The 26,890-nt window shown below is 41.9% G+C and overlaps 1 protein-coding gene, 1 long non-coding RNA gene and 1 other non-coding gene across 7 annotated transcripts in view; 2 read left to right on the top strand and 1 right to left on the bottom strand.

Annotated features, from left to right (window-relative positions):
• RHOBTB1 (Rho related BTB domain containing 1) overlaps nt 1–25,546 on the top strand; it is a 117,684-nt gene extending 92,138 nt beyond the window's left edge. For all 5 annotated transcript variants that reach the window (XM_072823206.1, XM_072823205.1, XM_072823203.1 and 2 more), the window contains 7 exons: nt 4,818–5,003; nt 8,083–9,062; nt 10,703–10,821; nt 16,673–16,823; nt 19,839–19,927; nt 22,711–22,816; nt 23,340–25,546. In XM_072823206.1, coding sequence (XP_072679307.1) covers nt 4,818–5,003; nt 8,083–9,062; nt 10,703–10,821; nt 16,673–16,823; nt 19,839–19,927; nt 22,711–22,816; nt 23,340–23,509 — 1,801 coding nt within the window. In that variant the 3' untranslated portion in view covers nt 23,510–25,546. The remainder of the gene's footprint in view (nt 1–4,817; nt 5,004–8,082; nt 9,063–10,702; nt 10,822–16,672; nt 16,824–19,838; nt 19,928–22,710; nt 22,817–23,339) is intronic.
• Nucleotides 7,826–8,016, top strand: LOC140632816 (U2 spliceosomal RNA). Its single transcript, XR_012030500.1, has one exon. It is a non-coding gene; the product is annotated as a U2 spliceosomal RNA (small nuclear RNA).
• Nucleotides 10,403–12,641, bottom strand: LOC140631875 (uncharacterized). Its single transcript, XR_012029394.1, has 2 exons — nt 12,421–12,641; nt 10,403–11,364 (listed from the first exon to the last, which is right to left on the bottom strand). It is a non-coding gene; the product is annotated as an uncharacterized lncRNA (long non-coding RNA).
• Nucleotides 25,547–26,890: the final 1,344 nt, after the last annotated feature.

Below are 26,890 nucleotides of genomic sequence, written 5' to 3'. Positions count from 1 at the left end.
GAACCTGTGTACACTGACAAAGGAAAGAAGCCCATTAAAATGTGATCATGAGGGCAGCCCGAGTGGCTCAGCGGTTTGGGCAGTCCAGGTGGCTCAGCGGTTTAGTGCCGCATTCAACCCAGGGTGTGATCCTGGAGACCCGGGATTGAGTCCCACATCGGGCTCCCTGCATGGAGCCTGCTTCTCCCTCTGCCTGTGTCTCTGCCTCTCTCTTTCTCTGTGTGTGTGTTGCTCATGAATAAATAAATAAAATCTTCAAAAAATGTGATCATGATCTCTACCAGTATGAAGGATATAGGAGTCTCTACTAAAAAAATGAAGTGGTAGGCAGTACTGATGTGTAAAGAGATAGGATCCTACCATAGAACAAAAGGCTTTAAAGAGTATGTTAATAAGGAGATACTTCCAAGTGAAACTTAAGACAATGAAACCGTTGGTTTACTATGGGTCACCAAGTGTTAGTCAGCAAGAGACAAAGCAAGAATTGGCCCATGGCAGAAGGGCATTCAGCAGTCCCACTCACAGCTATCTGGAGGACCAGCTGGAACCACGAACCTTCACTAGGGTTCATGAGATTTGCCTAGTGTTGGGCTCTCAGGTAAAGGAAATGCAAGACCCTCACGCAGCTCCTTAGCTGGGCAGTGGTAACAGGATGAATGGCACTAGGAAAGACAAGATTAACCAAGAGGTGGCAGGGTGGATGGCACTAGAAAAGGCGAGATAAACCAAGGAGGATGAGGGCACTTCTGTGACAGGAAAGAACTTGGGAAGTCCATTCTTAACAACGCAGTGTCACAATTACCCTCTACCCTTTTCAACCACTTCTTCAAAGGATGAATTTGGTATTTCACGTCAGAAAAGCAGTCTACCTTCTGGTTGCTCCTCTGACCATTCCCCACCATGTTGGTTGGCTCTATTTCACTGTTGACATTACAGAGGCCTTGGGAACTTGTATGGCTTTTGCTGTTTCAAGTCTTGCTTGAGCTAAGATATGTGGGTAAGATGCACTGTTTTTAGATCTTTTTTTCTTTCATCCTTCAACAAAGATTGTCCCCAACTTTGCACACACTCCTTATACTATCCAAATATCTTTGCAATTTTTTTACATGCTATCTTTGGTCCGTGGTCTCCTTGAAAGATAACTGAAAAAAACATGCTGTCTTATTTGTTTAATATCTAAAGAAAAACTAATACAGCTGAGGTTGGCTTTATCAACTCCAGCATTTTGGGAGGACTTGGGCTCTCTCTGATCCCCTCCCCACCTCCCACCTCTCTGTGAAGTGAGATTCCCAATTGTTTCAACACAGAGATTGACCGTGGATTCTTTTTGACTCAACTACTCAAAATATTACTCCACTGGCATTATTTGATGTGTTTGTACTCTGGAGAAATGTTTATATTAATATCTTCCCCTTAAGGAAAAGAAATTACATTTTTCTCCCCAAAATAAACATTCCATAGGCAAGCAACTGAGACCTTGCACTCATAAATCCTTTGTAATCCTGGCTTTGTTTTAAAAAGCCACTTCTCCAGGTCCAAAAAAAAAAAAAAAAATCTAAACCTCTTCCTACCCCTTCTCAATATTCTAAGTTCTGGCGTTCAGAGTTTCGACCACTCTGTGCTTTGCTTCTGCATTCTCAAATTCCTGTTCTTTCTACTCCAAATAGCTGTAGGACGCCATTTAAACCCTACCAGATTCTTTTTACAGCTGAAATAGGAACCCTGAGGTCATTTCTAGGCTAACCCTGCTGCATAGTATGTGAGAACGACCTCATCACACCTCCCCCTCCCAATTATTTTTAAACTCAACTCTTCAGAGTAAAAAAAAAAAAAAAAAAATGTAACAGAGCCACAGAAGTGGAAATGCTAGAACCTGCCTTTTCCTTTTTATCTTTCATAGGAATGGCATTTTTAAACACGAGCTTGTGTCAGACACTGAACAGTCTCCACACAGGAATGAATGTTTTGATTAAAAGTTATTTAATATCTCTAGTTCCTTGGAATTCTGCCTAGAGCCGGAGATATTCTTAGCTGCAGGTCTTGTGCCTTCCTTGACTAGATAGAAAAAAAAAAAAAAGGCAGCTCAAAATCGAGAGGGAATACAGGGCGTTCTCAGAATAGTCACTTGATTGTAAAGGTGTTTATATTGCAGAGGATCCTGCTGTGTGGAGAATTAGGGATTAGAAAAGAATATTGGGATAAGGAGAAATGTATCAAAACAGCATCCGTCACTACATCCATTGATTCCCAGCCTTTTGGTTAGAATCAGGGTTAGAGTACTATATTTTTAGGGTAGGACCGAAAAATGGGATTCTCCATAATTTGTATATCATGTTTCCTTCACTTGCATTTGTATTTAGACCAACAAGGTTAAACCGAAGACAGTGAAGCAAGTTGGGAGGTCAAATATGATCTTAATTTTTAGCTGCTTTCAGTGTAAACCAATGGAGAGGCACTCTCAGAGCCCCTAAATGAGCATTAATAAAAGGAAAATACAAATAGAATTTTGACTCAATACGTTATTCTAGCCTCAGAGGTAGTATTGCTCTCAATACAGCCTCTTCTCTTTCTTTAACTGTCATCCTTTTGAGGCAAAATATTTACAGAACACTGAATTATTTTTCTAGTTTTCCAACAGCATTTCATGCATTGAGATATTGATGCGACACAGTTAGAGGTTGGGCCCTCCGGACCTGTATTGTGTGATGGCATTATGCTACTACCATCAAGAGATTCCATTTTTTCCAACCCCCAAGGTCCTGTCTGTACTTGTTTACAGGTCAGCTGAATAGTAACTAGTATGTGTTCAGTGGCATGAGTGTTATCACGGTAACCTTGGCAACCGAGCCAGCTCTGATTTCAAAACCTCACATGCTGTATCATAAAATTAGATAACAGAATTGACATTTAGCTACATGTCTGTCATATAAATTAAGCTCTGAGAATATTTCCTTTATAGCCATGTGCTTCAATATGGAAATAGGCACCAATTAGAACAATTTTATGCATATACATGCTATCCCACATTTACGTGCTGGATACATTTCCTCAATTCTTTCTCTATAATATTGAACCTCACAGATTGCCATGTTAATCTCACTGTGCCAAAATTCATGGTGGCTTTGTTTTATGATCAGGATGAAGCTTAGAGCGGAGCTGCATCAGATATCCTATATAAATAGGATTATGAATAATAGAAAACTCAGCTCCTAAAAAATGTAAAATTCAAAGCATTCTTGGCTTTCCTGGGTACCGTTATTTATGCTGATTAGAAGTAAGGCTGTGCACAGAATATTCCACTAACTAAATCAGAATCCCGAAGACAAGACATGCTTCCCTTTCATTTATATATTTATGCATATTTTTACACATAATCTATTTTCCAGTGTCTACGAATCTCTGATAATATCTATTTCAAGGACATTCTAAACATGCAGATTAATACATTCATCTACTCTGAGTCCTAGGTCCTCTTTTATAATTTGTAAATATCTTAATCTCAGGATTTTCCCCTCTATTTGCTGTGGTCTGGTGCAGTTTTTCTGGGATATAAATTTAAAGATTCAACTTGTGAATTACATTTAATGTAAGCACCCTGCAGTTTTCTGCATTGCAAATGATTATTTTTAGAAATTTTATGGTTGCCTGGATATATTTGTTTGTCTTCATTGATATGTAGGGGGGAAAGCTCATTAATGATTTAAAAAGAAGGTGTTTTGATTCATCGACTTGATTCTTCTCATTACATAAATAATAAAGGCAATAAATTAACATCTAATAATATTGTAAGAGTTTATTTCTGAATTTAGCTGTAAGATAGTCTTGAATCCTTGGGCATAATTTTTCCTATTCTTTATGTTCTTCTGCCTCAATGTTTTCAAAGTCACCATTCAGCATATTTTGACCTAGAATGATTGGCTTGTAATTCTTATTAAAGATACCGTTTAGCAGCTGTCAAACACCATAATTGAACAACTGTTTTGTAAAACGGTTCTTTGGCTTCTAGAATGGTAAGTTACTATATAAAAATAGAAGATCCTTATGTCAAAATTGACTATAAAGTACTTTTTTCTTTTCTCCACTTACCTGCTGTGTGTCATATGTAACATTTGAGAAATCTGCTTCCAACATTCTCTTATTAGTCATCCACCTGACTCTTGCTGGCTTTCTGTTAAATACGACCTTCTTGCCATCTACCTAGTAGAGAGTCAAAATCCCTGCAAATTCAGGACATTTTCTTTTCAGAAACAGATAAGTGGTTGTGCTCTCTACATGTATACTGAAGTGGGAAGAAGGGCAGAAATCCTTCTGTGTATTTGCTGACCCTGTACAGCAAATACTTGTTATGTTTTCAGTAATGTTTAAACTGTTTGCTTTATCTCATTGGGTTTGAGTCATCATTGCCTTTACGTTTAAACTGATAAAAGGTAGTTTTATTGTTTTACTTTATCTTGAAACTATTTCTTGTGACAAACAGAAATAGTTCAGCATGTTGTGGCTTCAGGACTGAATCAAGTTTGGGTAATCATCTATCTTGTAAAATAACATCATTGGAAACTTCAATACATAGGTGTTCTGCAGTGCAGTTTGAAAACAAATTCAGGCTGTGTTGGTGCTGGAATGTGGGGGCTTCTCAGGCTGTTTGCATGACTCCGAGATGTATTTTAATACCCGTGTTTTGTTTTGTTTTGTTTTGTTTTGTTTTGTTTCTTGTGACATGGTATAGCCTTAGATGGATGGGGGAGGGGAGGAACCATAATGATAAAAGAAAAAAAAAGTTTTAAGGCAATCCAGCTTCTTTTGTGATTTCCTTTTAGGTCTGACGTTGTGGTCCTCTGTTTTTCGATCGCTAATCCCAATTCCCTAAATCATGTGAAAACCATGTGGTATCAAGAAATCAAGCACTTTTGCCCTCGCACACCTGTTGTTCTAGTTGGCTGCCAGCTAGATCTCCGCTATGCTGATCTTGAAGCTGTTAATCGAGCCAGACGCCCTTTAGCGAGGTAAGCCAAGGGACTCAGTATTTTGCTGTGCTCGCCAAATTCAAATTCTGAGGTAACAGATGTCTCTGTAGCCTCAGGTTGTGCTCTTCAGTGGTTCTGGGATCCCATCAATCAGCCATGTGCTTGTTAATCCTGACCCTTTTCATGCTAGCTGTCCCATCCCCTCTTAGGTAAGGAACCCATTTTTGTAAAATGGTTGGCCAGTGCTGGAAGCGAATTCCTCCACTGTGACATGGTATGAATAGAAGTGCCTTGAAATTTGTAAAACACTGAACAAAATATTGGTTACTCCTTATAATGTCATTCTTGAAATTATGATTATTATAATAAAGTTAATGAACATTTGGGATGCGTTAGCCACAGTTCCTGGCCCCAGCAATATCAGGTTCATACAAATAAACACATCCTAGTCATCTCATTTTCCTCAGTCCAACCTCTGAGAATATTTCATTCCCAAAACCCCAGTGTCTAGTTTTTAAAAATCCTATGGACCCATAGTTGCAAAACAGCAACACTGTTTTATAAATGTCTCTATTAGTTATGTTTTTAAAGGGTCACAAGTTTAAAAATCACCTTTAAGGATTTGTTTGACTCTGTAGAAAATGTGGGTACCAATTTGAGGGGGAAATAAGAGTTTTTAAAAACCTGTGCCCCCAGCATGCCTGGGTGGCTCAGTGGTTGAGCGTCTGCCTTTGGCTTACGTTGTGATCTTGGAATTCAGGGATTGAGTCCCACATCAGGGTCCCCACACGGAGCTTACTTCTCCCTCTGCCTATGTCTCTGCCTCTCTGTCTCTCTGTTTCTCATGAATAAATAAATAAAATCTTTTTAAAAAAATCCCATACCCCCTCCATATTCCCTTCATAAAAAATAGTTTTATATATATTTTATGTTTTACTAAATTTTTTGCTGAAGAGCATGGGTTTCCCAAAAATGTTGATATTAATACCTTCCTTTGATGTTTGCCTAATAGGCTTATTACAAAAATTTCGTAGAGACAGCTTTTTACACTCACAGCAAAAGCAAATGGTACTTTCTTTTGACAATTTCTGATGTTCTTGATGCATTTCAGATAAATTTTCTGAAAACTCTGAAAACTGAATTTTCACAGTCCTATTAAATGTGTAGACTAGGCATTGCATATTAGAAGCCACACAGGGAGGCTCATGGTGAAAGAGAGACTGCCCTGGCATCCAGAACTTTCTGTGGGAAAGAATAGGCTAAGATAGTGGGGCCTCACAACCACAGGCATGTGGAAAGCTGGAGGAGAGTTAGGGCTCTGGAAGACTGGTCTTAGGAGAAATATAAGACTGGTTAGAATTTGTACTTGGAGACCTGGAGGGAAGGCAAGGAAAAAGCAGATGGGTGTGCAGAGAGAAAGGCTGAACTTCCAGATTGGCTCTTCCGGGCATTTTGTGCTCCTGGTTCCTGGGACTGACTTGAAAATCACTAAGTGGTGAAACTCTTCAAGGCTTAGCTCAAATACCGCCTCCTTATGAAATCTCAGAGCTAATCTACAGAATGGATTGTCACCTCTGCGTCTTCCAGAATCCAGAGTGTGTCTGGACACATCTTGTTTATATTCCAGAACCTGTCTTTTACCATGTTACACTATAGTCATGGCACTCTTCTGCTTACACTGCATCCAAAGGTTTGGCCTCCTTGGGTTTGATTAGATTGTAATGGGCCTTGTGTACCGGCCTAAAGGCCATAGACTGTTCCATGGGCTTTGTGGATCCAGAGGAAATCTTTAAAAAGAATCCCAGCCTAAAGTCATACTTGTGTTATGTAAGGATTTTCCATGCAGCAGTGAGCTCTGTGAGCTAAAATGTGCAGAGTCTGAAGACAGATAGGCTAATGCACTAGTCCAAGCAAAAGAGGATGAGGGTAAGACTGCAGACATGGAAGAGAAGAGAAGCAGTTAGATGTGAAAGGAGGCTCACAGATGTGATGGAAGGGACCTAATGGGCTGTTGGATGTGGACCATTTAACCAGTCTAGAACTAAGGGATTCTAGACCCTAATTGCTTGACAGGCCTCTCCGCAACTTGCAAATGTAACCTCAGGCAAGCCTTTTAAACCCCCTCAGTTTCTTCCAAAGGTGGAATGAAAAATCACACCTGTAGGATTATTGTGAGGCTCAAATGAGAAAAAGCATATGGATTCGTCACAAAGTTATAAAGCAAAATGTAAGCATAAGGTGTTGGTGACAAAGATGAAGGTGGTGATGGTGGTAATTGTGGGAACGGCTGATATTTGTTAGCTGCTTACTGTGGGCCAGGTACCATGCTAAGCATATTGTCTCATTTCAACTACCCAGGAGCCCTTTAAAATGTGGATATTTATTATTATTCCTATTTTGCAGATAGGAAAACTGAGGCTTAAAGAGTTTAAGTAACGTGCCCAGGACCATATAGCTAGTAAATGGCTGATACTTCAGTTATTGTAGTTACTGCTGAAAGCATTCTTTTCCTGCTGGCCGAAATCCTTTAGATTTGGAAGACTTAAGGTTGATAGGTTTTTCAAGAGCCTTTTTAAAAGCCTGCATAGAGGGGCACCTGGTGGCTTAGTTGGTAAAACACCTGCCTTCAACTCAGGTCATGATCCCGGGGTCCTGGGATGGAGCCTCCCCTCTCATGGGGGGTGCGCTTCTCCCTCTGCTCCTCCCCACCCAGCTCGTACTCCATCTCTCTCTCTCAAATAAATAAATAAAAATCTTCAAATAAAAATTTTTTAAACTATGCTTAGGACTTTAAAGGTACAGTTCAATCAGGTACTTTGATAGGCCCTCATTGCCATTTTTTCCCTAAGATGAGGCTGATTATTGATTCCCGGCCTTTTGGCTAAGATCAAGTGTAGTATCTGTTCTTATCAGTTTAGTATCTGATACATCCTCTATCCGAGGACAACATATTAAATGGATTTTTGGAGCAGGGAGATGGAATAGGAGCTTGCTCCATCCACTCCGCACATCGACCTGGTATTGCAGTACTTCCCGGAACGGTGCACCTCCACCCACAAAAAAAAATACAATAAAATAAAATGAGGCTGATTATAATTTTTTAAATCCTCTATTCTAGGCCCATAAAGAGAGGGGATATTCTGCCCCCAGAAAAAGGCCGAGAGGTTGCCAAGGAACTCGGCATACCATACTATGAGACAAGCGTATTTGACCAGTTCGGCATCAAGGATGTGTTTGACAATGCAATCCGAGCAGCGCTGATTTCTCGCCGACACCTGCAGTTCTGGAAATCTCACCTAAAGAAAGTTCAGAAACCTTTACTTCAGGCACCATTCCTACCTCCAAAAGCCCCTCCACCAGTCATCAAAGTTCCAGAATGTCCCTCCACGGGGATGAGCGAAGCTGCCTGTTTACTGGACAATCCTCTGTGTGCCGATGTCCTGTTCATCCTTCAGGACCAGGAGCACATCTTTGCACATCGAATTTACCTCGCTACCTCCTCTTCCAAATTTTATGATCTTTTTTTAATGGAATGTGAAGAAACCCCAAATTCGAGTGAAGGAGCTGGTGAGAAAGAGAAGAAGAGCCGGGATTTCCAGGGGCAGGCATTGAGCCTTAACCCGGATGAGGAAAGGGAGGAAGGTGCCCCAAGGACACTTCAGACCAGTCAGTGGAAGTCCTCGAGCCAGAGCCTGTCCCAACAGGAGAGTCTGGGGCTGGAAGCTGAGAGCTCAATTCCAGAGATGCAGACTTTGTCAGGCTGGAGCAAGGGGTTCCTTGACATGCACAAGGAGATGCAAGTCAATCCTGTCTCCAAGCGGCTGAGCCCCATCACCGTGGTCAGAATGGACTCATCCGTCCAGCCAGGCCCTTTTCGGACCCTGCTCCAGTTCCTTTATACAGGACAACTGGATGAGAAGGAGAAGGATTTGGTGGGCCTGGCTCAGATTGCAGAGCTTCTAGAGATGTTTGATCTGAGGATGATGGTGGAAAACATCATGAACAAGGAAGCCTTCATGAACCAGGAGATTACCAAAGCATTTCACGTCAGGAAGGCCAATCGGATAAAAGAGTGTCTCAGCAAAGGGACATTCTCAGGTAAGTGGGTCCAATGGTAAAGGCATCGATCCCTTTGGTCTTGTTTCATCAAACATTAGCCATACACGAGTAGGGGACAGAATAACCATCACTAACATGTATAAATCCTTATTTTTTTCATGTACCCCTCTAGCTTGCACATATCCACCTATTTAATTCTCATCAGATTTAAGAGCTAGATGTTTTTCCATTTTGCAGATGGGGAAACTGAAGGACAGAGAGATTAGGTAACTTGCCCCGGGTTATATAGGTAGTAAACGGTAGAGCCAGGATTTGCAGGCAAGCTCCCCTCTAAAGCACCAGTGCTTCTCATAGCTAGGCCACACGACCCCTGAGCCAGAGCCAGCACCAGAGCCAGTTGGCTTGATGCTCACAATTCCCCTTCAGGGTCCTTTCCCTGACCAAGTCTACTCTCTCCACTGACCCTTTGGCCTGGAAATCCTTGAAGTGATTTTGGCAACTCTCCTGCTATCGGGAGTGCCTCATCTGTCCACCTCCCCTCCTTTTCTTTCCCACACTCCCTTACCCTGCTCTTCTATATTTTCCTCTCCTCTTCTTTGTCCTTGATAACGATGTTGTCCACTGCCCACAGCATCTTCACATAATTGCTTTACAGACTTTTACTAACTTCTGAAATTGCCTTTGTGTGTGTGTGTGTGTGTGTGTGTGCGTGTGTGTGTGTGTGTGTTTCATTGTAAAAATTTAACTTTCTGACTTTTCCTTATGCGGACACTTCTCTTTCATCCCTTATCTTTCATAATGCCTGTCATAATACACATTTAGTACTATACATTTAGTCATCAGTTACTGAGTCTGTTCAATAATTTTAAAGCTTATAAATAATATTTACTTGAAACGTTGACCATCATGAAACAGAAGCCATCCTGAAAGCTAATGAAAAGCAGTGTTACAAACCTGCAGTAAATTAAACAATGGACCTTAAGGGAAATGAATTGAATCACAGTCCCCTTAATGCAAAGGCATAATGACCAAATACAGTGTGGAGCTTCAAGTGGATTGTCTATTTAAAAAAAAAAAAAAAAAACTAAATACAATTTAGAGATAACTGGAAAATTTTGAATATGAACTAGATATTGGATGATATTAGGGAATCATTGCTAATTTTCTTAGACGTGATAATGATTATCTAGAAGAATGCTCTTATTTTTAGAAAACTTGATAGTTTGAAGTGTAATGCTGTTAAAAAATGTCTACACAAATAAATATATATATCCAAATATACATGTATATATACATATGCACACGTATTCACTATCTACACACAAATGCGCACATACACATAAAGCTAAAGCAAATGAGGCAAAATATTAACAATGTACTATTTCTTCCACTGTTTTTATTATGTTTGAAATTTTTCAGAGTATGGAGAAAGAAAAATATTCCTTTCCTTTGTGTTACTGTATGGTTCAGAGAATTTGTGCTGGGATCTTAGGTGCAATTTTAAATGTTTACCCCTTGATCCTTGGATGGCATAGAAGGAATTGGCAGTTCCAGAGGTGGAGGTTGATACAAAATCACGAAGGAAAGATACGGAAGAGAGGAGCAGGAGATGTAGGTTGATGAACAAGGCAGACTCAGCGGAGCTGGCTCACGGTTCTGTTTCCTCAATCCTTGGGCAGATGTGACATTTAGGTTGGATGATGGAGCCATCAGCGCCCACAAACCGTTGCTGATCTGTAGCTGCAGGTGGATGGCTGCCATGTTTGGGGGCTCATTTGTGGAAAGCGCCAACAGCGAGGTATGTGCCTTCTGAAAAGCCTAAGTGGTATCTTCATGAACATGTGTGTGTTTAATTAACCAGATGACTTCAGTTCTTCAACTGTTTCCATGAACGAGTTCCTTAGGCAGTGTTGAAGTGTCAGTTAGCCTCTTTTTTTTTTTTTTATTGGAGTTCAATTTGCCAACATATAGCATATCACCCCGTGCTCATCCCATCAAGTGCCTCTTAATTTTGCAGTTACAAGGAGCTGTTGACTGTTGCTCACCGCTTTCATTTGTAAAACAGGATCAGCTCTACCTTTTAACAAATGTCACCAAGCGAGATACTATCAAAATCATATACAATAGGGGCAGAATCTGTCTTCCAGAAGCTTCTTCAATCATGGGAGTCCTGGGCTCAGCTGAGCCCCTGCCCAGACAACGACCTTAAGAAGCCACATCCTTGGCCGCAGTCTTCTCCTCTGCCCTGCCCGGTCAGGGACAGGGACGCGCTGATGGTCTCCTTGAGCTATAACACCCACTGAGGCTCTGCCCTGACTTGCCTCCTCCAAGGGTTTGTTACCTGGAAGGAAACAGTGATGGAGCAAATGATCACTCCTCTGAACACTCCTCTCTTAAGTCTAGTGGAAGCCACTGAGCCACTTCTCCGACACTGGCCCTGTCTCCAGAGGAAGGATATTCTTAGAGCAGAGTGAGCAGTATCTTGAAGACCCTACATGTTCATCTTTTTTACAAACTCGGTTGGAAAAGAAAGATAAATTCCAATCAAGCACTTCTAACTTTAGTCTAGAAGAGCAAGCATTTTTGTTCAGTTTCGAAAGTATTTTTTAACCATCTTTTTTTAAAAAAACACGGGGACACCCCATCAAGTTTATTGTCCTAAGAGCTTTGTTTTGCATATCTCAGCATCTCTCCACACTTTTAAAAGAAATAAAGAAAACAATAGCTAACTTTTCGAAAGGGGCACTCACACCAGAAATCTGAGCACTCCCATTGTGACCCAGGAGCCTGCATTTGCATCCCCAAGTAGGGAAGCAGAATCACAAGCAGGGAAGGCTGGGGCAGAGCAGGTCACTAGGCCACCTCCTGCTTCCAGAACAAACTGCAGCTGCTCCTAAACCAACCCCCACCAAAAGGCTGGCTGCTGTGTGAGGCAAAAAGTGTTAGAATTATTCCTATGACCTCTCTTGGTGTCTACCAGCCTTTATGAATCAGGAGGTTCTCTGCTGTAACTAACGAATTCTTTCCTGTGCCATCAGACGGGTTTCAGCGCCGCCGTGTCACTGAGACTACAGCTGCCTACACAGTGGAAGCTGCCCAGTGAAGGATGTGGGGCTCAAGTCCCAACTCCTCCACTTCCAAGCTGTGTGGTCTTGGGCAAGCAACCACATTTCTGAGCTCCAGTCTGCCTATCTGGAAAGCATGATAATAACCCACAGTGTGGTAGTGAGGTGTAAAGGTCAATACTTGCAAATCACCCCATGAGCATTAAGTAAATGTAGCCTCCATTCGTCTTATTTTGATGTTAGTAGTGTTATTACTCTTTCACTCTTACTTCCGAGAAATTTTGGGGAAGCCACTGACTAATAAAACTTCATCCAAATGGCATTTCACTTACTTGAGTAATCTCCAGAGATAAAGGGCCTGGAAGCTTGCTTCCCTTATTTTTCCAGCTCACTGAAATGTGTGCTCATTGTGCAGCAAGTGCTCTGCCGTTAACCAGCAGAGAAGTTGATCAAGGTCAGGAACCCAGGCACAAAGGGACACTGTCAGAGCTGACCTCACAAATGCTAATCCCCTTTATCCCTTCCCAGAATGGACCGTAATCGTCTCCAGATTAAAATGTGCAGGAGAGGTGACCAAAACAAAAACTTGGCAGCGAATGTGAATGCACACATATATGGTTAACAGCCTCTCCTGGAGAGGCCACCTGTTTAGCACTCCCTCCTAGAAAGGCTAGGGCATTAGAACTGTAGCTAAGGCTTCATGGGTATGGAGAGGTTCTACCCAGCTTAGAAGACAGAGACCATGGAACCCAAGCAACCAAAGGTCTATGCCAAATTCCTTTAGCCAATGTATCAAGAATGCCATGAGCTGTTGACATGTGTGCCCCTGCCTGCCCCTTCTCTGGATTTCCCATGTAGACTATAAGGGTTATGTTGTTATGAACCCTAGTCTCGGCTTGACCTTGAGCAAGCAACTGATCCTCTCCAACCTTGTGTCCTTCCTCTGTAACATGGGGATAATGAGAGAACCTTCTTCAAAGGGCAGATAAGTCATGAGAGTACATGTGTAAACATAGAATTTGCTGCTTGGAACATACAAAGCTCAAGAAATATTGGTGACTGTTGTCCTGAAGAATTCTTGTTAAATTCTTTCCATGAGGGATTAAAAATCTTTGTCCTCTGAAAACCCAAAGTTAAAAAGCCCCCAGTTCCCTTCCTAAACTAGCAAAGTGTGGTTAGAGGGGTCATGGGGGGTGGGGAGGAACATCAGTTAAATGCTCAGTAAATATTCCATGACTGAAACGGCTTGTATTGGCACTTGGGATCTGTCCTTTCTAGGGCATCTGTTAACTCTTTACAGTCCTGTGAAAATCTGACTTCCCCTCAAAATTCAGCCCTTTTTTTTTTGCATTAATAGAACTCTCATGCATATCTAAAAAAGGAATAAAATATACATTGATGTTACTTTAACATTTTTTTGTCATTTAAGAAGCCATTGTATCTTACTTATATTTTTCTCATTACTTTTAATGTAGCAGTAAGCATAATTCTCTCCCCAGAGGTACTCAGCAAGTGGTTCATTAAAAATGCATGCCTGGGTTGTAGTAAGCAATGCTCTGGATCTGAAATACTTTCTCATTCTCTATGAGACCGTCTCTAATTATAAGCCTAATAGTCTGAGCTGATCTTCACAATTAAAATTTTAAACCAACGAAACTGGAATATGGAACGTTGTTTAGGATAGCATTATATTCTCTTGCTGACTTTTCTTTTAAGCTCGATCCAGCAGGTAGGATGCCAATTCTTAATTCTATCTCTTATGTAGCTTTATTTATATTATTTTTCAAAGTTCTATGAAACGTCTCTCCATTGTTATACATAACATTGAAATCACAGAAACAGACTTTAAAAAGAAAATGAGAGAAAAGGTGCAGGTTCTGAATGTGGTATTAATTTATTCTCATTCACTGTAAAGGTCCCCTAGCATTATTTACCCAAGAAAGCTGTCCTTCAAAAAACTGTTAGCATCATGTTATACAACGTGGAAAGAGTAAGTCATGAAGGATTACAAACATCAGAACACTCCAAAGACATTAGAAGTATTGGGGCAAGGCTGCTTACAGGAGTCTGTCATTTTGCTGCCAGAAATCATTTCTTTTCACTTAGGATGTTCATTTTACCATGACTTAGAACATACTCTTACCAAAAAATGCTAATATCTTCAAACTCCAGAGTCTTAGTGAAGAAGAAAAGGCTGTAGGTATCACCTCTTCCAAATCCCCCACCGCACACACCATTTAACAGATGAAGACACTGAGGGTCAGGGAGAGTAAATGATTTGCCAAAGGTCACACTCATTTTAGTGACAAGCCCCTGGGCCTGCACCAGCCTCTGGCCTTGTCAGCCAAGCCATTATTTTCCAAAACAGCAGATATCCCCATAGCTGAGAGAGCAGGTGTTCACAGAAAGCTCTGGGATATTTTATATTTATGATCACTAGCACTTACAACTTTGTAAAATATATATACTTTCACTATCAAAATGTTCCAAATTTTGAAGTTTCAGAACTTAACCTCCAATTATCTAGAAAATTTTACTAACTCAATCATGATCTGTATAAGATAAATCTATGTGTATGTAAGCATATACGCAAGTATAACTGATATTAGATTCACTGGATTAGCAATTAATTATACTACTATGGCTTCTTTATTTTAAAATAATATCAGTAAGAGTTTCTACTTGCCAAGTTCTGTCTATTGTCAAGGTCATGCTAGAAACTTGAAATGATGACAGTTGTTAAATCCTTGATGGTAATAACCCATGCAGCTTATTTACCAAATCATAATTGTTTTCATTGACTATGTCTGAAAGGAGGTGGGTATGTGATTTTCTTACTATTTCTAGGATGGTTTGGAGGCCTTCCCTTTGATACATTAATAGAAATCTCTATCTGAAAGGATATTCTGGGTCACCTGGGTGGCTTAGCAGTTGAGTGTCTGCCTTTGGTTCAGGTCATGATGCCGGAGTCCCGGAATTGAGTCCCATATCGGGCTCCCTGCATAGAGCCTGCTTCTCCTTCTGCCTATGTCTCTCTCTCTCTCTCTCTCTCTCTCTCTCTCTCTCATGAATAAATAAATAAAATCTTTTTTTAAAAAAAGAAAGGATATTCTTTCTGAGGTGGCTGGTGGCTGTGCAAGAGGATGATACAGATTGTTATAGCTTAAATGATTCTGGAACCATGACACTAGAATGCCTTGGCCATGAGCCCCATGTAGATTGTGAAGGTAATATATATGTAATGAGAAAGATTAGATATATAATATAGATGTAATCATGTGTGATACAGATATAATCAAATATAATACATAGATTATTATCTTTATATGGTGTATGGAGGTTTATTAAGTACCAGAAATAGGAAGTTAATAACTGTTCATTCTTTTGAACTTAGAAATCTAATTCTTAAAAACTGTTAGTGAAATATGGTACTTTATCGTACTGTGACCCAAACCTCTGCTTCCTTGCCATGAAGGGTTTCTTGTATTGCACAGCGATTCTGAGCATAGACCTTAGAATTATACTCCTTAGGTCCAAATCCCAGCCACTTACTGGCTCTATGACCTTGAACATGGGACTTACCCTCCATGAATCTCAATTTCCTTATGTGTAAAATGGCAAATATAATAGTTTTTCCTCTTAGGGAGAATGTAAGGATCAGATTAGATAATGTGTGTGGGAAGCTTAGCACAGTACCTCGTATATAGGCCTTCCATTCAGGTTACCGTATCACCATCATCATCCCAGTAGTCAATGGCAACGATACTGTTCTGTACTATACAAGGGCCCATCTTGTGGGGTTAGTTTGAGTCCGTGTGCTGCTAATCTGTATACATCCTCATTGATCCATCCCTGGCTCTAGGGAACTCCAGCATGTATCAATATTGGCAAGAACTACAAGTGCTCAGGAGGTCTCAAGATTAGGTAAATCCTATAAAGGAGAGTTTATCATACCCAACCAACTGTTCCCCCACAGGTAAAGATTTCTTTGGATTCTCAGAATCTACTGATAACCTGATAATATTCCAAAAATTTGGAATCTATGGCACAACCATAGGAAAAATAATGAAGTGTGTATCTTGTGTTTGCATATATCGATAGAACGTTGGAATCAAGCCAGTCAGTGTGGCAACTGAGGTGGTTGCTCATCCTCTGTTTTGACATCTTAGAGAGCAGGGCTCTATCGTGTGTCAGCAACAGTGGGGTTTGCAGCTCCCCCCAACACCTGTCATGTTGCCCAGGAGATTTCTTTCCCCACAATAGAATATTAGAAGGTACTTGGCAAGGAGAGCCCATAATGTCATCATACATTTACAGCCCATTTGTCTGATTTATAAGTCCAAATAGCCATTTAAAAATTCCAAATCAGGCTTTGTCAGGCAGCCCCACTCTTTTGTCATCTACAAATCAAATGGTTATGTTTAAAGCAGTAAATAGCGAATGACTTCTACGTGCAGCCTCAAAGCAGGTGTCCCAGACTTGCCAATATCAAATCGTACGGTTGGGATATTTATAAGCAGTATAGCTTGAAAATGTACCCACTGCTTTCTTCTGCAGAACTTAGCTTTTCAAATAACATTTCAGGTATATCTCCCGAACATAAACAAGATGTCAATGCAAGCAGTATTGGATTATCTTTATACCAAGCAGTTGTCACCTAACTTGGACCTGGACCCACTGGAATTAATTGCCTTGGCAAACAGATTTTGCCTGCCACACTTGGTTGCCCTTGCAGGTAAGTCTGACGACTCAGAACCATGCACTGCCTGACTGTCAAATTTATCAAAATCACATTTAAACAAAAATAACATTTCCAGGAAATAAAAAACTATTTTTATCACCCAATAGAGGATGTCTTGTGCAGGGTGATATGAATTGATCAAATGTATCAGACAACCCAATTCAGTTCCACAAATATTTCTTAAGCAGCTACTTTGTGGTAGGCCCTGTAGGAGTATGCAGTTATCACGATGAATAATGCATGACCCCTGCCCTTGAGACCCATGCTCTGTCTATGCACTCTGCCTCATTTGTGGGCCATGGAATTTAAAATAAAACTATTATGTCCATATTATCCCCATAATGTGTGCTCGGACCCAGTCTTCAAGAAAGACACAGTAGGAGGCAGTGGTTAAGAATATAGGCTACAGAACCAGATTGCTCAGGTTCACATCCCAACTCCACCATTTACTGGCTGGATGACTTCACACTTAACCACTCTGTCTCTGCTCTCTCTCTTTAGAATGGGGATCATGTTATTCTACCGTAGAGTTGTTACAAAGATTAAGGAGTTAAGATATATATAAAGTTCTCAGAACAGTGTCTGGCACCTAGTAAGCATTATGTAAGTGGTTTTTTTAAAGCTATTTTAGAAAATGTTCTGACATTGTCAAGAGCATTTTGGGAGACAGAAAAAAGGGGGACTTGGCTTCACTTCCCAAAATCTTATGCATCATTTCTGGATTTGTTCAGTGGTTAAGCTGAAGCAGGTCTAAATAGGATATGTGTATTCACATACTTTTTTCTTAAATATAAAACTTCACCTTCATTTACCAGAGGGGTCAGTTAGCAATCTGGGTGTTTGTCACTGCATTTTCTGACCCCTGTTAACCGTGAAAGCAAAAGTAGTGCCAGTTTTGTGCATTGGCCTACCTGTCCCCAGCACACGGAAAAGTGTCTGAGCATATTAGCTTCCCAATAAGTAACTGTTGAATCATTAAGTAAATGAAAATGAATGTTTGAACAAACCCAACTGGTCATATCTGCACTTGACCTTTTGGCAGTGTCTTTAGAAAAAAAGGTATTTCTCTGGACTCCAGGTTTCTACTACACTCATCCAACTGGAGCTCAAAGTCCTCTTCTTGCCTTACCACTTCCCCCATTGGATAGAAAGAGATCATTGAAGCATTGCTATGGACTTTTTTAAAAATGCTACTAACCAAAACACCCGAAGTCACAGATCCAGAAGAGTAAACAGCTTTTTAAATGTTAACTCTAAGAGGCCGCGATGGGCAGTTCCTTTTTTCAGAAGTATGGGTTCTGATCCATTGGTCTATCCAGCTTGTACAAGTATTTATCCTTTGAGAGGATGAATTTGATTTTTTTTAATAGAAACAATTTGGAGCCAAATCTGTTGAACAAGGTTTGTGATTGAACTCAGTGCCATTTTTGTTTAAATATTAAATATGGTGATAAAAACATGAGACTGACTTCGTGAAAGGAACTGAACCAAGGAGAGGTTCTTTTGTCACCTGCAGACCTCTATGTATGTTTCCTTTTGTTATTAAGTGCTATTGTTACTACTGTGATGAATATGCAGCTGCCTAAGCTGATCCCTTTAATTATTTATAGTGTTTGGTAAGTATAGAGTATTCAGGACATAGTTTTTAATCAGAACATAGTTTTTTTTTTTTTAAGATTTTATTTATTTATTCATAGAGACACAGCTAGAGAGAGAGAGGCAGAGACCCAGGCAGAGGGAGAAGTAGGCACCATGTAGGGAGCCCGATGCAGGACTCGATCCGGGGTCTCCAGGATCACACCCCGGGCTGCAGGCAGCGCTAAACCGCTGCGCCACCGGGGCTGCCCAGAACATAGTTTTTAAAAATCTTTTTTGCAAGCCAAAGTGTTAAATGAATAACAAGAAAAGTTGTTACCTAAAATTAAGAAGCCCAATGACTTCTTTGGAAAATGTGGTTCCAAATAGTTCTTTGTCAATCCAGCTGAAGAAAGCTGTGCCAAAGAAACCATTAAATCTAGATATCGTATTGACCAGATAGAGGCGTGTTGACTAGCAGGTGCGTAGACCAGAAGAAGGTCAGCAGGACTGGGACAATGTACTGGATTAGAACAACAGATACAATGCTAGAGGTGAAAAGAGTGCCTTGACCTCAAGGAGGTAGGAATGTGGGCCTAGCCTGTACCCACAGATGTCAATCCTAGAAGCGGGGATGGCCCACACAGAGGCAAGAGACCACTCAGTCTCAGAACCATAATTTAAGTTCAGCTTAGGAGCCTTGGACACAGCTCCCAGGCAGAAGTGGCCCTCCCAACTAGATTTTTGTTACTTCTGGTTGAAGTTCCCCCCAGTTTCTAGAATCTAAGAGGCTGAACAATATGTTACCCATCTGCAGCTGTTGAGAAAGACATCTGTATTCACAATTGTAATTCTCCATATGGATTCATTCATCTGTTACTCAGTCCTTCCACTGTCAGAGATTATTGAGAATTGGAGTGATGAGTGGGCAAACTGTCAAACAAGAAGAGACTAAGGAATTTCGAGGACTCTAGGCACTGGCGGTCTGGAGCAGCACCATCCAATAGAACTTTCTGCAATGATGGAAATGTTCTGTGTCTGTGTTGCCCAATACACATGAGACTGTTGAGCACTTCAGTGTGACTAATGTGGCTGAGGGCATGAATTTTTAATTTTATTTAATTTTAAGTGAAGTTTCAATCAGCTCATGTGGTCTATAGCTCCTGTACTAGACAGTAAAGATCTAGAGGGCTCTGGCTATTTCAAAAGTGTGAACAAGTGTCCCAGAGTCATTGGTTCAATGGCCAGCGGCCAGAACTTTCCATGCTGAAAGGCCACCCATCACAATGGGCTCTGAGTTCAGTTCAGATGGCGGCCAGAGCTGGCTCCCGTATTCCTCCCCTCTTAGGTGGTTCCAGACCAGACTCTCTAGGTGAGAGGTCTGGCTTACAAGGATATGGTTCAACTTTCTCCTCTTCTCTCTCTCTTCCCTAGAGCAGTATGCTGTTCAGGAGCTGACCAAGGCTGCGATGAGTGGTGTGGGCATTGATGGGGAAGTGCTCTCGTATTTGGAATTGGCCCAGGTCTGTAACAATTTGCCTTTCACCTTTTAAATGTGTTCAACCAGTTCATTTAATGCTGATAAAACATTCCGCTGTTGCATCTGTCTAAATAAAGATGTCACCACTGAGTCACAGAGGGCCCTGTGTACACTGAGAAGATCTGAGAGTTTCACGTTTCATGCACCATTCACCCTGCTGGGCTTCGTTTGAGAAAACAACAAGGACCCTACCCCACGCCAGCCCCATTGTCCCCCGAGGCACCAGCTTCACATGTGGGAGAACAATGTGGGGCATGATAGGGGAAGGTTTTGTCTCTCCTTGTTTGAATTCTTGGACACATATTGGCCAAGATCAGACAGTTTCTAGAACTCCATGAAGCTCTGTAATACCCTCCATCTCACTGCAGCTCTCTTGGGCTTTTCCAAAATCAGTATTTGTTAATATCAATATTGTGATTCCATAATCGCGGCACACCCTTGCACTGTTCCAGAGAGGCCCCAAGATCCAGCCTCAGCATTGTCACGAATAACTTTACTCAAGGCACAAAGCTAAGCTCTGCCGCAGCTTCCTTAGCTGTAGAGAATGGAGATGATAACCCAGGTCCTGTCAACCTTACAGATTATTTTGAGAATCAAGTGGGAGAGAATGTTCAAGAAAGAGCAGGGAAGAGTAGAAGCCGTCTCATGGGTGCAGGATGCTTACTTCGTCCCTGACATAGACTCCTTGACAATGAGGTGACACCCTGAAGGAATGAAGAAAAAAATTCTTCAGTTCTCTCTCCAGCCCACTGGGTTTGTCTTTGTTCTCTCTCTCTGCGAGGGCTGTGGTTTACTAAGTCTTAGATCTGGTGATTTAAATGGATCTTTCTCAGTTCCAGAGAGAGGAGGGAGGCAAGTAGTAGGCCCTGTTGCCATTCCACCCATGGCCATAGGAATGGCTCGGATTCAAAAGGGGAAAAGGCTGAAGAGGACTTTATAGCAACCTGCTCTTTTTGACTTACTGTGCAACAAGTATTTGTGGTTTTCTCCCCACACATCCAGCACCGTGCTAGACAAAAGGACACATGGTTATAAATGGCAGATTCTCTGCCCTTGGGGCAATCATAGATAGTGAGAGAAATAGAAACAAACATTATTAAAATCTAGTGTGAAAAACACCTTAAGAGAGGTTACAGTGAAAACCAACAACAAAGAACACCTATTGCAGTAGGATCAGCAAAAGGCCCCATCAAAGCTGGTTGTCCACATTTGGAATTTGAGGTATTTCAAAACAGGTCTGGGGCCCAGTTCATGACTTGTGCTCTCTCCAGTAACTATTCCTCCTGGAGAAAAGCAAATGACCCAGAATTGCATATATGGCCAGTCTACTTGAGGCAATGATTTGCAGTTGTGTCTGTTTGCTCTGGGTCCCTGCCCTGACAAGCCTTGGCAGGAAGAGTTTAAGATGGAGCCTCCCATGTCTTAGCTCATTCATTAGACCTTAGCCTAGTGGCATGCTGGGCTTAGTTAACAATCAGGTTGGGGACAGTGGCACCCTGATCTGTTGCATTTTCCAGTTTCATGGTATAAATACCCCTGTCTGACCAGTTTTAACATCATGAAATTGCTGACCTCAGAGTAGGGAAGATGGGTGCACAGTTGACTCTCTTGGGCAGGTACAAGCCAACTCCAGGACACCAATGCCCTAATCTTACTTTCAGAAAGAAATCTGATATCAAGAGAAATTGGAAGTGGGGCACCTGGGTGGCTCAGTGGTTGAGTAGCTGCCTTTGGCTCAGGTCATGATCCTGGGGTCCTGGTATCAAGTCCCACATTGAGCTCCTCATGGGGAGACTGCTTCTCCCTCTGCCTATGTCTCTGCCTCTCTCTGAAGAAACACTTCTCATGAGTAAATAAACTCTTTAAAGGAGAGAGAAAGAGAGAGATTGAAAGGATCAGCAAAAATTGTCTATAATGTCGAGGTTGCAATTCTCAGAGCTTCTTGAGTTATTTTCTGAGGACTTCAGCTTTTATATGGGCCTTTGTTCAGCAGAGATTTGGGCCCCAGAGGAAGCAGCCTGTGAGCTATCAGGATTCCACCTGATCAAAGAAACCTCAGGACCAACACACTGAATGGATGTCTGAGAAGGACAGGACAGAGTGTGGGGTGGGGGAAGACTTGCCAAATTTGGGGAGGAATGGGACGTGACTGTTGAATTTTGAGCACCAAGTCTGTTTTGGTCACGGCTGCCTCAGCTGCCACCTCCCCAAGCATCTGCTCAGAAAGGAGATGTTGTGGAGCGTCGGGTCCCTGCCACCCCTGCCCACACCGCCCGCTCTTATGTAACCGAAGGACAGGTACGTGGACGGTCATACGGTCCGCAGTCTCCTCTTTCAGATCCTTGGCCCCCGCAAGCCAAGCTCTGACATGCGACACGGAGTGCTCTGTGGCTGAGGCTCCCTTAACCAGAGTCAGTGTCGCTGCTCTGCTGCCGGCTGGCACCTTCCAAAGGCCACGGTCATTTATCACTAGTGGGCCAGTGCAGGGGGAGGCTGGGAGGCAAGGAGTGCTTTCAGCTCCTGATTTGATACAGTGAGTATTTTGGGTGCACCTGTCACAGGGGTAAGGAAGAAGTGTGCCAAACGCTATTTTTGGCTGGTGTCAGGGCCACAGCCAAAGTCAAAACAGTGTAGTCAAAACAAGAGGTTGATGGAATCAGTCACGCGGGCGCTTTATCTCTGTCACCCCAACGGTGGCTTACTGTTTCTCGGTGGCCCCCCTTTAGAAAGCAGGAGTCTGACTCCCTTTTGGTCACTTCCCTGTAGTTCCACAACGCCCACCAGTTGGCCGCCTGGTGTTTGCACCACATCTGCACCAACTACAACAGTGTTTGTTCCAAGTTCCGCAAGGAGATCAAATCGAAGTCCGCAGGTGAGACTGTGGGTTCCCAGCTGTCCTGTTCTCATGGCCTCTGGACGAAGCATTGACCCTCTGTGCCCTTGAGCAGGTCTGTGGGCAGCAGGCAGCTCAGGGAAAATAGGCTCGTGGTCACACGCCTAGGCATGACCCAAAGAATTGTGGGTTTGGGGTTCTCTTTTTGAAGAGCTTCATAGCTGGAGGATTGGGTGGAGTGGGGTTCAGGCTTCCCTGCCACAGGGCACACTGGGCTCACCCTTATCCGAGGAGGCATGCCGAGGGCAAGCTCACACTCTGAAATCGAGTGGTCGTGGGCTCAGGTGCTCTGTGCACAGCTACTCCTAGCAAGTGATTCTAACTCTCGAAACTGGAGCCTTGCAATCTGCAAATGGTCCTACCCCTACCCTAATCCCTCCACGCTGGGTTGTCGGGACAGGGTGCCCAAGAGCAGATACGAGAAGCAGCTGGGCACAGAACCTAGAATGTAGAAGCAATCCACGAATGACGGGTGTTACCATCTGCATCTTTCCTTCACCAGACAACCAGGAGTACTTTGAGCGGCACCGCTGGCCCCCCGTGTGGTACCTGAAGGAAGAAGACCACTACCAGCGAGTGAAAAGAGAACGGGAGAAGGAAGACATTGCACTAAACAAACATCACTCAAGACGAAAGTGGTGCTTCTGGAATTCGTCTCCAGCAGTCGCCTGAGGAGGAAGAGATAAAAATGAGTAATCTGACGCACCACTTGTTAAAAGCACTACTGTAAAATTAGTCTTATTATTAGAGATAAATTGTAGTTCAGGTTTCAGGCACTGATCTTCCTCCACTTTCGTGCATTTCTCCTTGTTGGGATCAAAGCACAAGCTCCCCATCTATGAGCCTGGACAAAAAAGGGAAGCTGACACTCACGGCATTCCTTAAACTTATATGTATGTTTTTTGTTAGAAGGCTTAATAAACTTTAGTCTGTCACTTCGTTTCTTTTTATACAAAGGAAGACAAAAAAAAATCCAGCTTTCATGTTTCAAATTCCAAATTGGAAAATATTTTTATATGGTCTCTTGTATTTTGTTGAAATGAAAATACTGTGTATTACTTTATTTTACAGGCCACAAATTAACCATGAAGTCGCCCTGTGATTCTCTTTGCCCACATGACCACCAGGCATTATTACATAATGAGAGGGTTATCCTCTCGTTGTGAAGTGCAGGGTTGGAATGAAATTCCCCCAAGCGCAAGTTAGAGAGTGTTTAATCTTTGTTCTGCCGAATAACACTGGCGTAATTACCAAGTCAGCTCCAAGACTGTGTATTTACAATATTTGCCGTGTAAGTGCTAGTAATTATATGGTTATATGTGCCATGTAAAATATAGTGATATCAAGTCTTCTGTTGTTTAAAATGTCCAGATTCAAAAGGATAATCTTTATAATCATTAGAAGGGCTTATTAAATCCCAGCAGTATCCAGGGCAAACCCACCGGGGGACCCGAACACACGAGACGCCCTCAGAGCACCAGTGTCTGAGTGGCTGTGTGAGGCTTTGCGTCTCCTGGTGTCCCTGGGTCTTGCCATGCTTCTGCGTGCAGATTCTTCAATGACTTGAACTGAGATGGGCAAGGGAAGGGATCCCCAGACTTTGTCCCAATCGTCGGCAGGCTTGTCACATCTCACCCACGGAAACAGGCTTCTCAGGTCTCTTACCTGCAGCCAACTTCACTTTGTAAGACACGCATTTTTAACTCTTCCCAGGGAAAATTCATGCCACTGTAGAAGCAGGCTGAGGCAGACCACCCACCCCTGCCAAAGGTCAGCGGGGCCTGTGAAGGCGTAATGCTGGAGGCTGGGTCGTCTGGGGTCCCTGCATTCTCCAACGCAGACAGGAACCTTATTCCAAGAGTCTAGGAAATGGTGCTATTGTTAGTCTTGACCCTTTGTTGTTCTGAGTTTTCAGTGTTAAAATGGAAAGTATTGAGCAGGGGAGCTTCAGAGAAGCAGGCAGCCGTTGCTTCTCTACACATTAAAATGCTACAGCACTCATACGGGGCATTTTAAGGCCACAGCTCCATACCTGCTGTGGGATGTGGTGTGGTGGGGGCTGGGGCTGATTTTGTTGGGAGGTCAACAGAGGATGCTAAAGGCTGTTGATTTTTTTTTTCTAGCTTTCGAAAGTTGGAAAAGAGACAGTTGAGTCCAAACCCCACTATTGACAACCATACGCATTTGAAAATCTATCCAGATTACAGATGGACATTTATTACTGGCAGTGGATACACACCAGATCCAAGATTTTGGAGAGGCTCAGAAATGCATCACCGCCTCATGGCAAAGGAGAGGGCAGTAGAGTAGAAATGGATGGTTGTAAATGCATCTACCTTAAGTTTTGGTCCGTAGTGTTGTAAATCATTAACAGGAGGAGAAAGGAGACAGAATGAGAGGATAAATGTCAAGACTCAGGAAGAATTGACATATATCCCATCCTAAAATGATAGAAGTTGAGTTTTTAGTGAGTGGTCAGAGTTGAATTTATACAACCAAAGTTCCCATGTGATTGTAATCTTGCCAAAACATAATGGACACATAAATGAACCTGGGGTATAAGCAATAATATCCACTAGTGTTTGTTATCAGCTACTGTAACCAAGTGGCTGGTTCATTTGGTTGATGCTGATTATGGCCTTTAACTATGGTGGTTTGTTTCGTGTTTTTTATTTCACAAAAAGCCAATAAAATTGTTTAGCTATAAAATGCCTCCTTTTTTTTAAGGACTACCAAAATGTCGTGTGTGTGATTTTCATAGCTTTTTCTGAAAACTATCAAAACTTTAGAGGTGCTGGTCATGGGGGATCCGTGTGCTTCCATAACAAGGCACCTTGAATGACTGTCCTCTCTGTTTTCTATACTGTCAGCAGAGTTTCCAATGCCACCATGTAGATGTGAGATCTGGCTCTTTCCTCTTGGATAATACAGTTATATCACTAGATACAGTAGAGCATTGGAAAAAAATACAAATGGTGTCCATAGCCTAATGGGCTTATTATAATCTTGGTTTTGGACAATTCTGGCAGAAATTAGTGAAAGATTGCATTGTAGTTCATGAAGATCATGAAGATCAATCTTTTCTTTAGAGGCAGGTCTAAGAAAGCATTTGGGAAAATCTGTGAACAATCTCTGGACCGAGATTGACATCCGATGAGATGTCATAGGGGCACTCTTCTGAGAGGCATATTCCCTGTAACTCCATGGAAGGGGGTTGACAACTATAGAAAATAATTGAGAAAAGACAGTGAGATTTCCAACATCTTCCCACACCTTTCAGAAATGAGTGGTGCAGATCATGGCACAGGTTACATAATGCGTACGAGTGGAGTCTTACCTAAAGAAAGCACTGGTCTAAGTTTCTCCCACGGCAATGCCTGGCAAATCATCAAAGATTTCAAGATTCTATACTGGCATTATAGAAAGGATAAAAAAGCATAAATCCTACTGGTTTCAAGGTAACTCAAGTATTTTCTTTATGGAGATTCAAAAGCAAGAATCCAATGTTTCTAAGAATTTTTTTCACACTTGCTTTCACTGTATGGTTGAATTTCATCACTGTGACATTCACTTCTACCAGTCAGAGGATAAAATGAAATGAATCCTGAGTTTGGGAAATATTTTATGAGTGCAGCATTTCTGAATTGAATGCTTTTCTGCAAGCTAAAGATTTACCAGGCTTTCTCTTAATTGGGTATTTCTTTAATCAAATATCCTAATTGGACACTACTAGACAAGTATCAATAAGTCCTCTTTTCTAAAAGAATATGACCATTGCATAAGAAACATAGAGTTAAAAGTTATCCAAGGAGAATGTGTTTGTGTTATATGTATAAGTAAGGAAGAAGCAGCGCAACAAAGAAAAGAAAAAGCTAAGGACAATTTAAAAACAGAAAGAAAAGCAAGAAAGGCAACTGACCAAAGCCATAGAAGTTTCATTAAGCACTCTGAGATACAGAGTACTCTCTTTCTTCCAAAATGCTAAATTCTGAGATTACTCCATCTCTCATGACTTAATTTATTTTCAGATGAAGACTTTACTCTCGAATTTCT

This window comes from Canis lupus, chromosome 4 (assembly GCF_048164855.1).
Source record: "Canis lupus baileyi chromosome 4, mCanLup2.hap1, whole genome shotgun sequence".
In the NCBI taxonomy this organism is placed as follows: Eukaryota; Metazoa; Chordata; class Mammalia; order Carnivora; family Canidae; genus Canis; species Canis lupus.
Note: the sequence above shows the minus strand (reverse complement) of the source record. Positions and strands in the feature narration are given on the sequence as shown.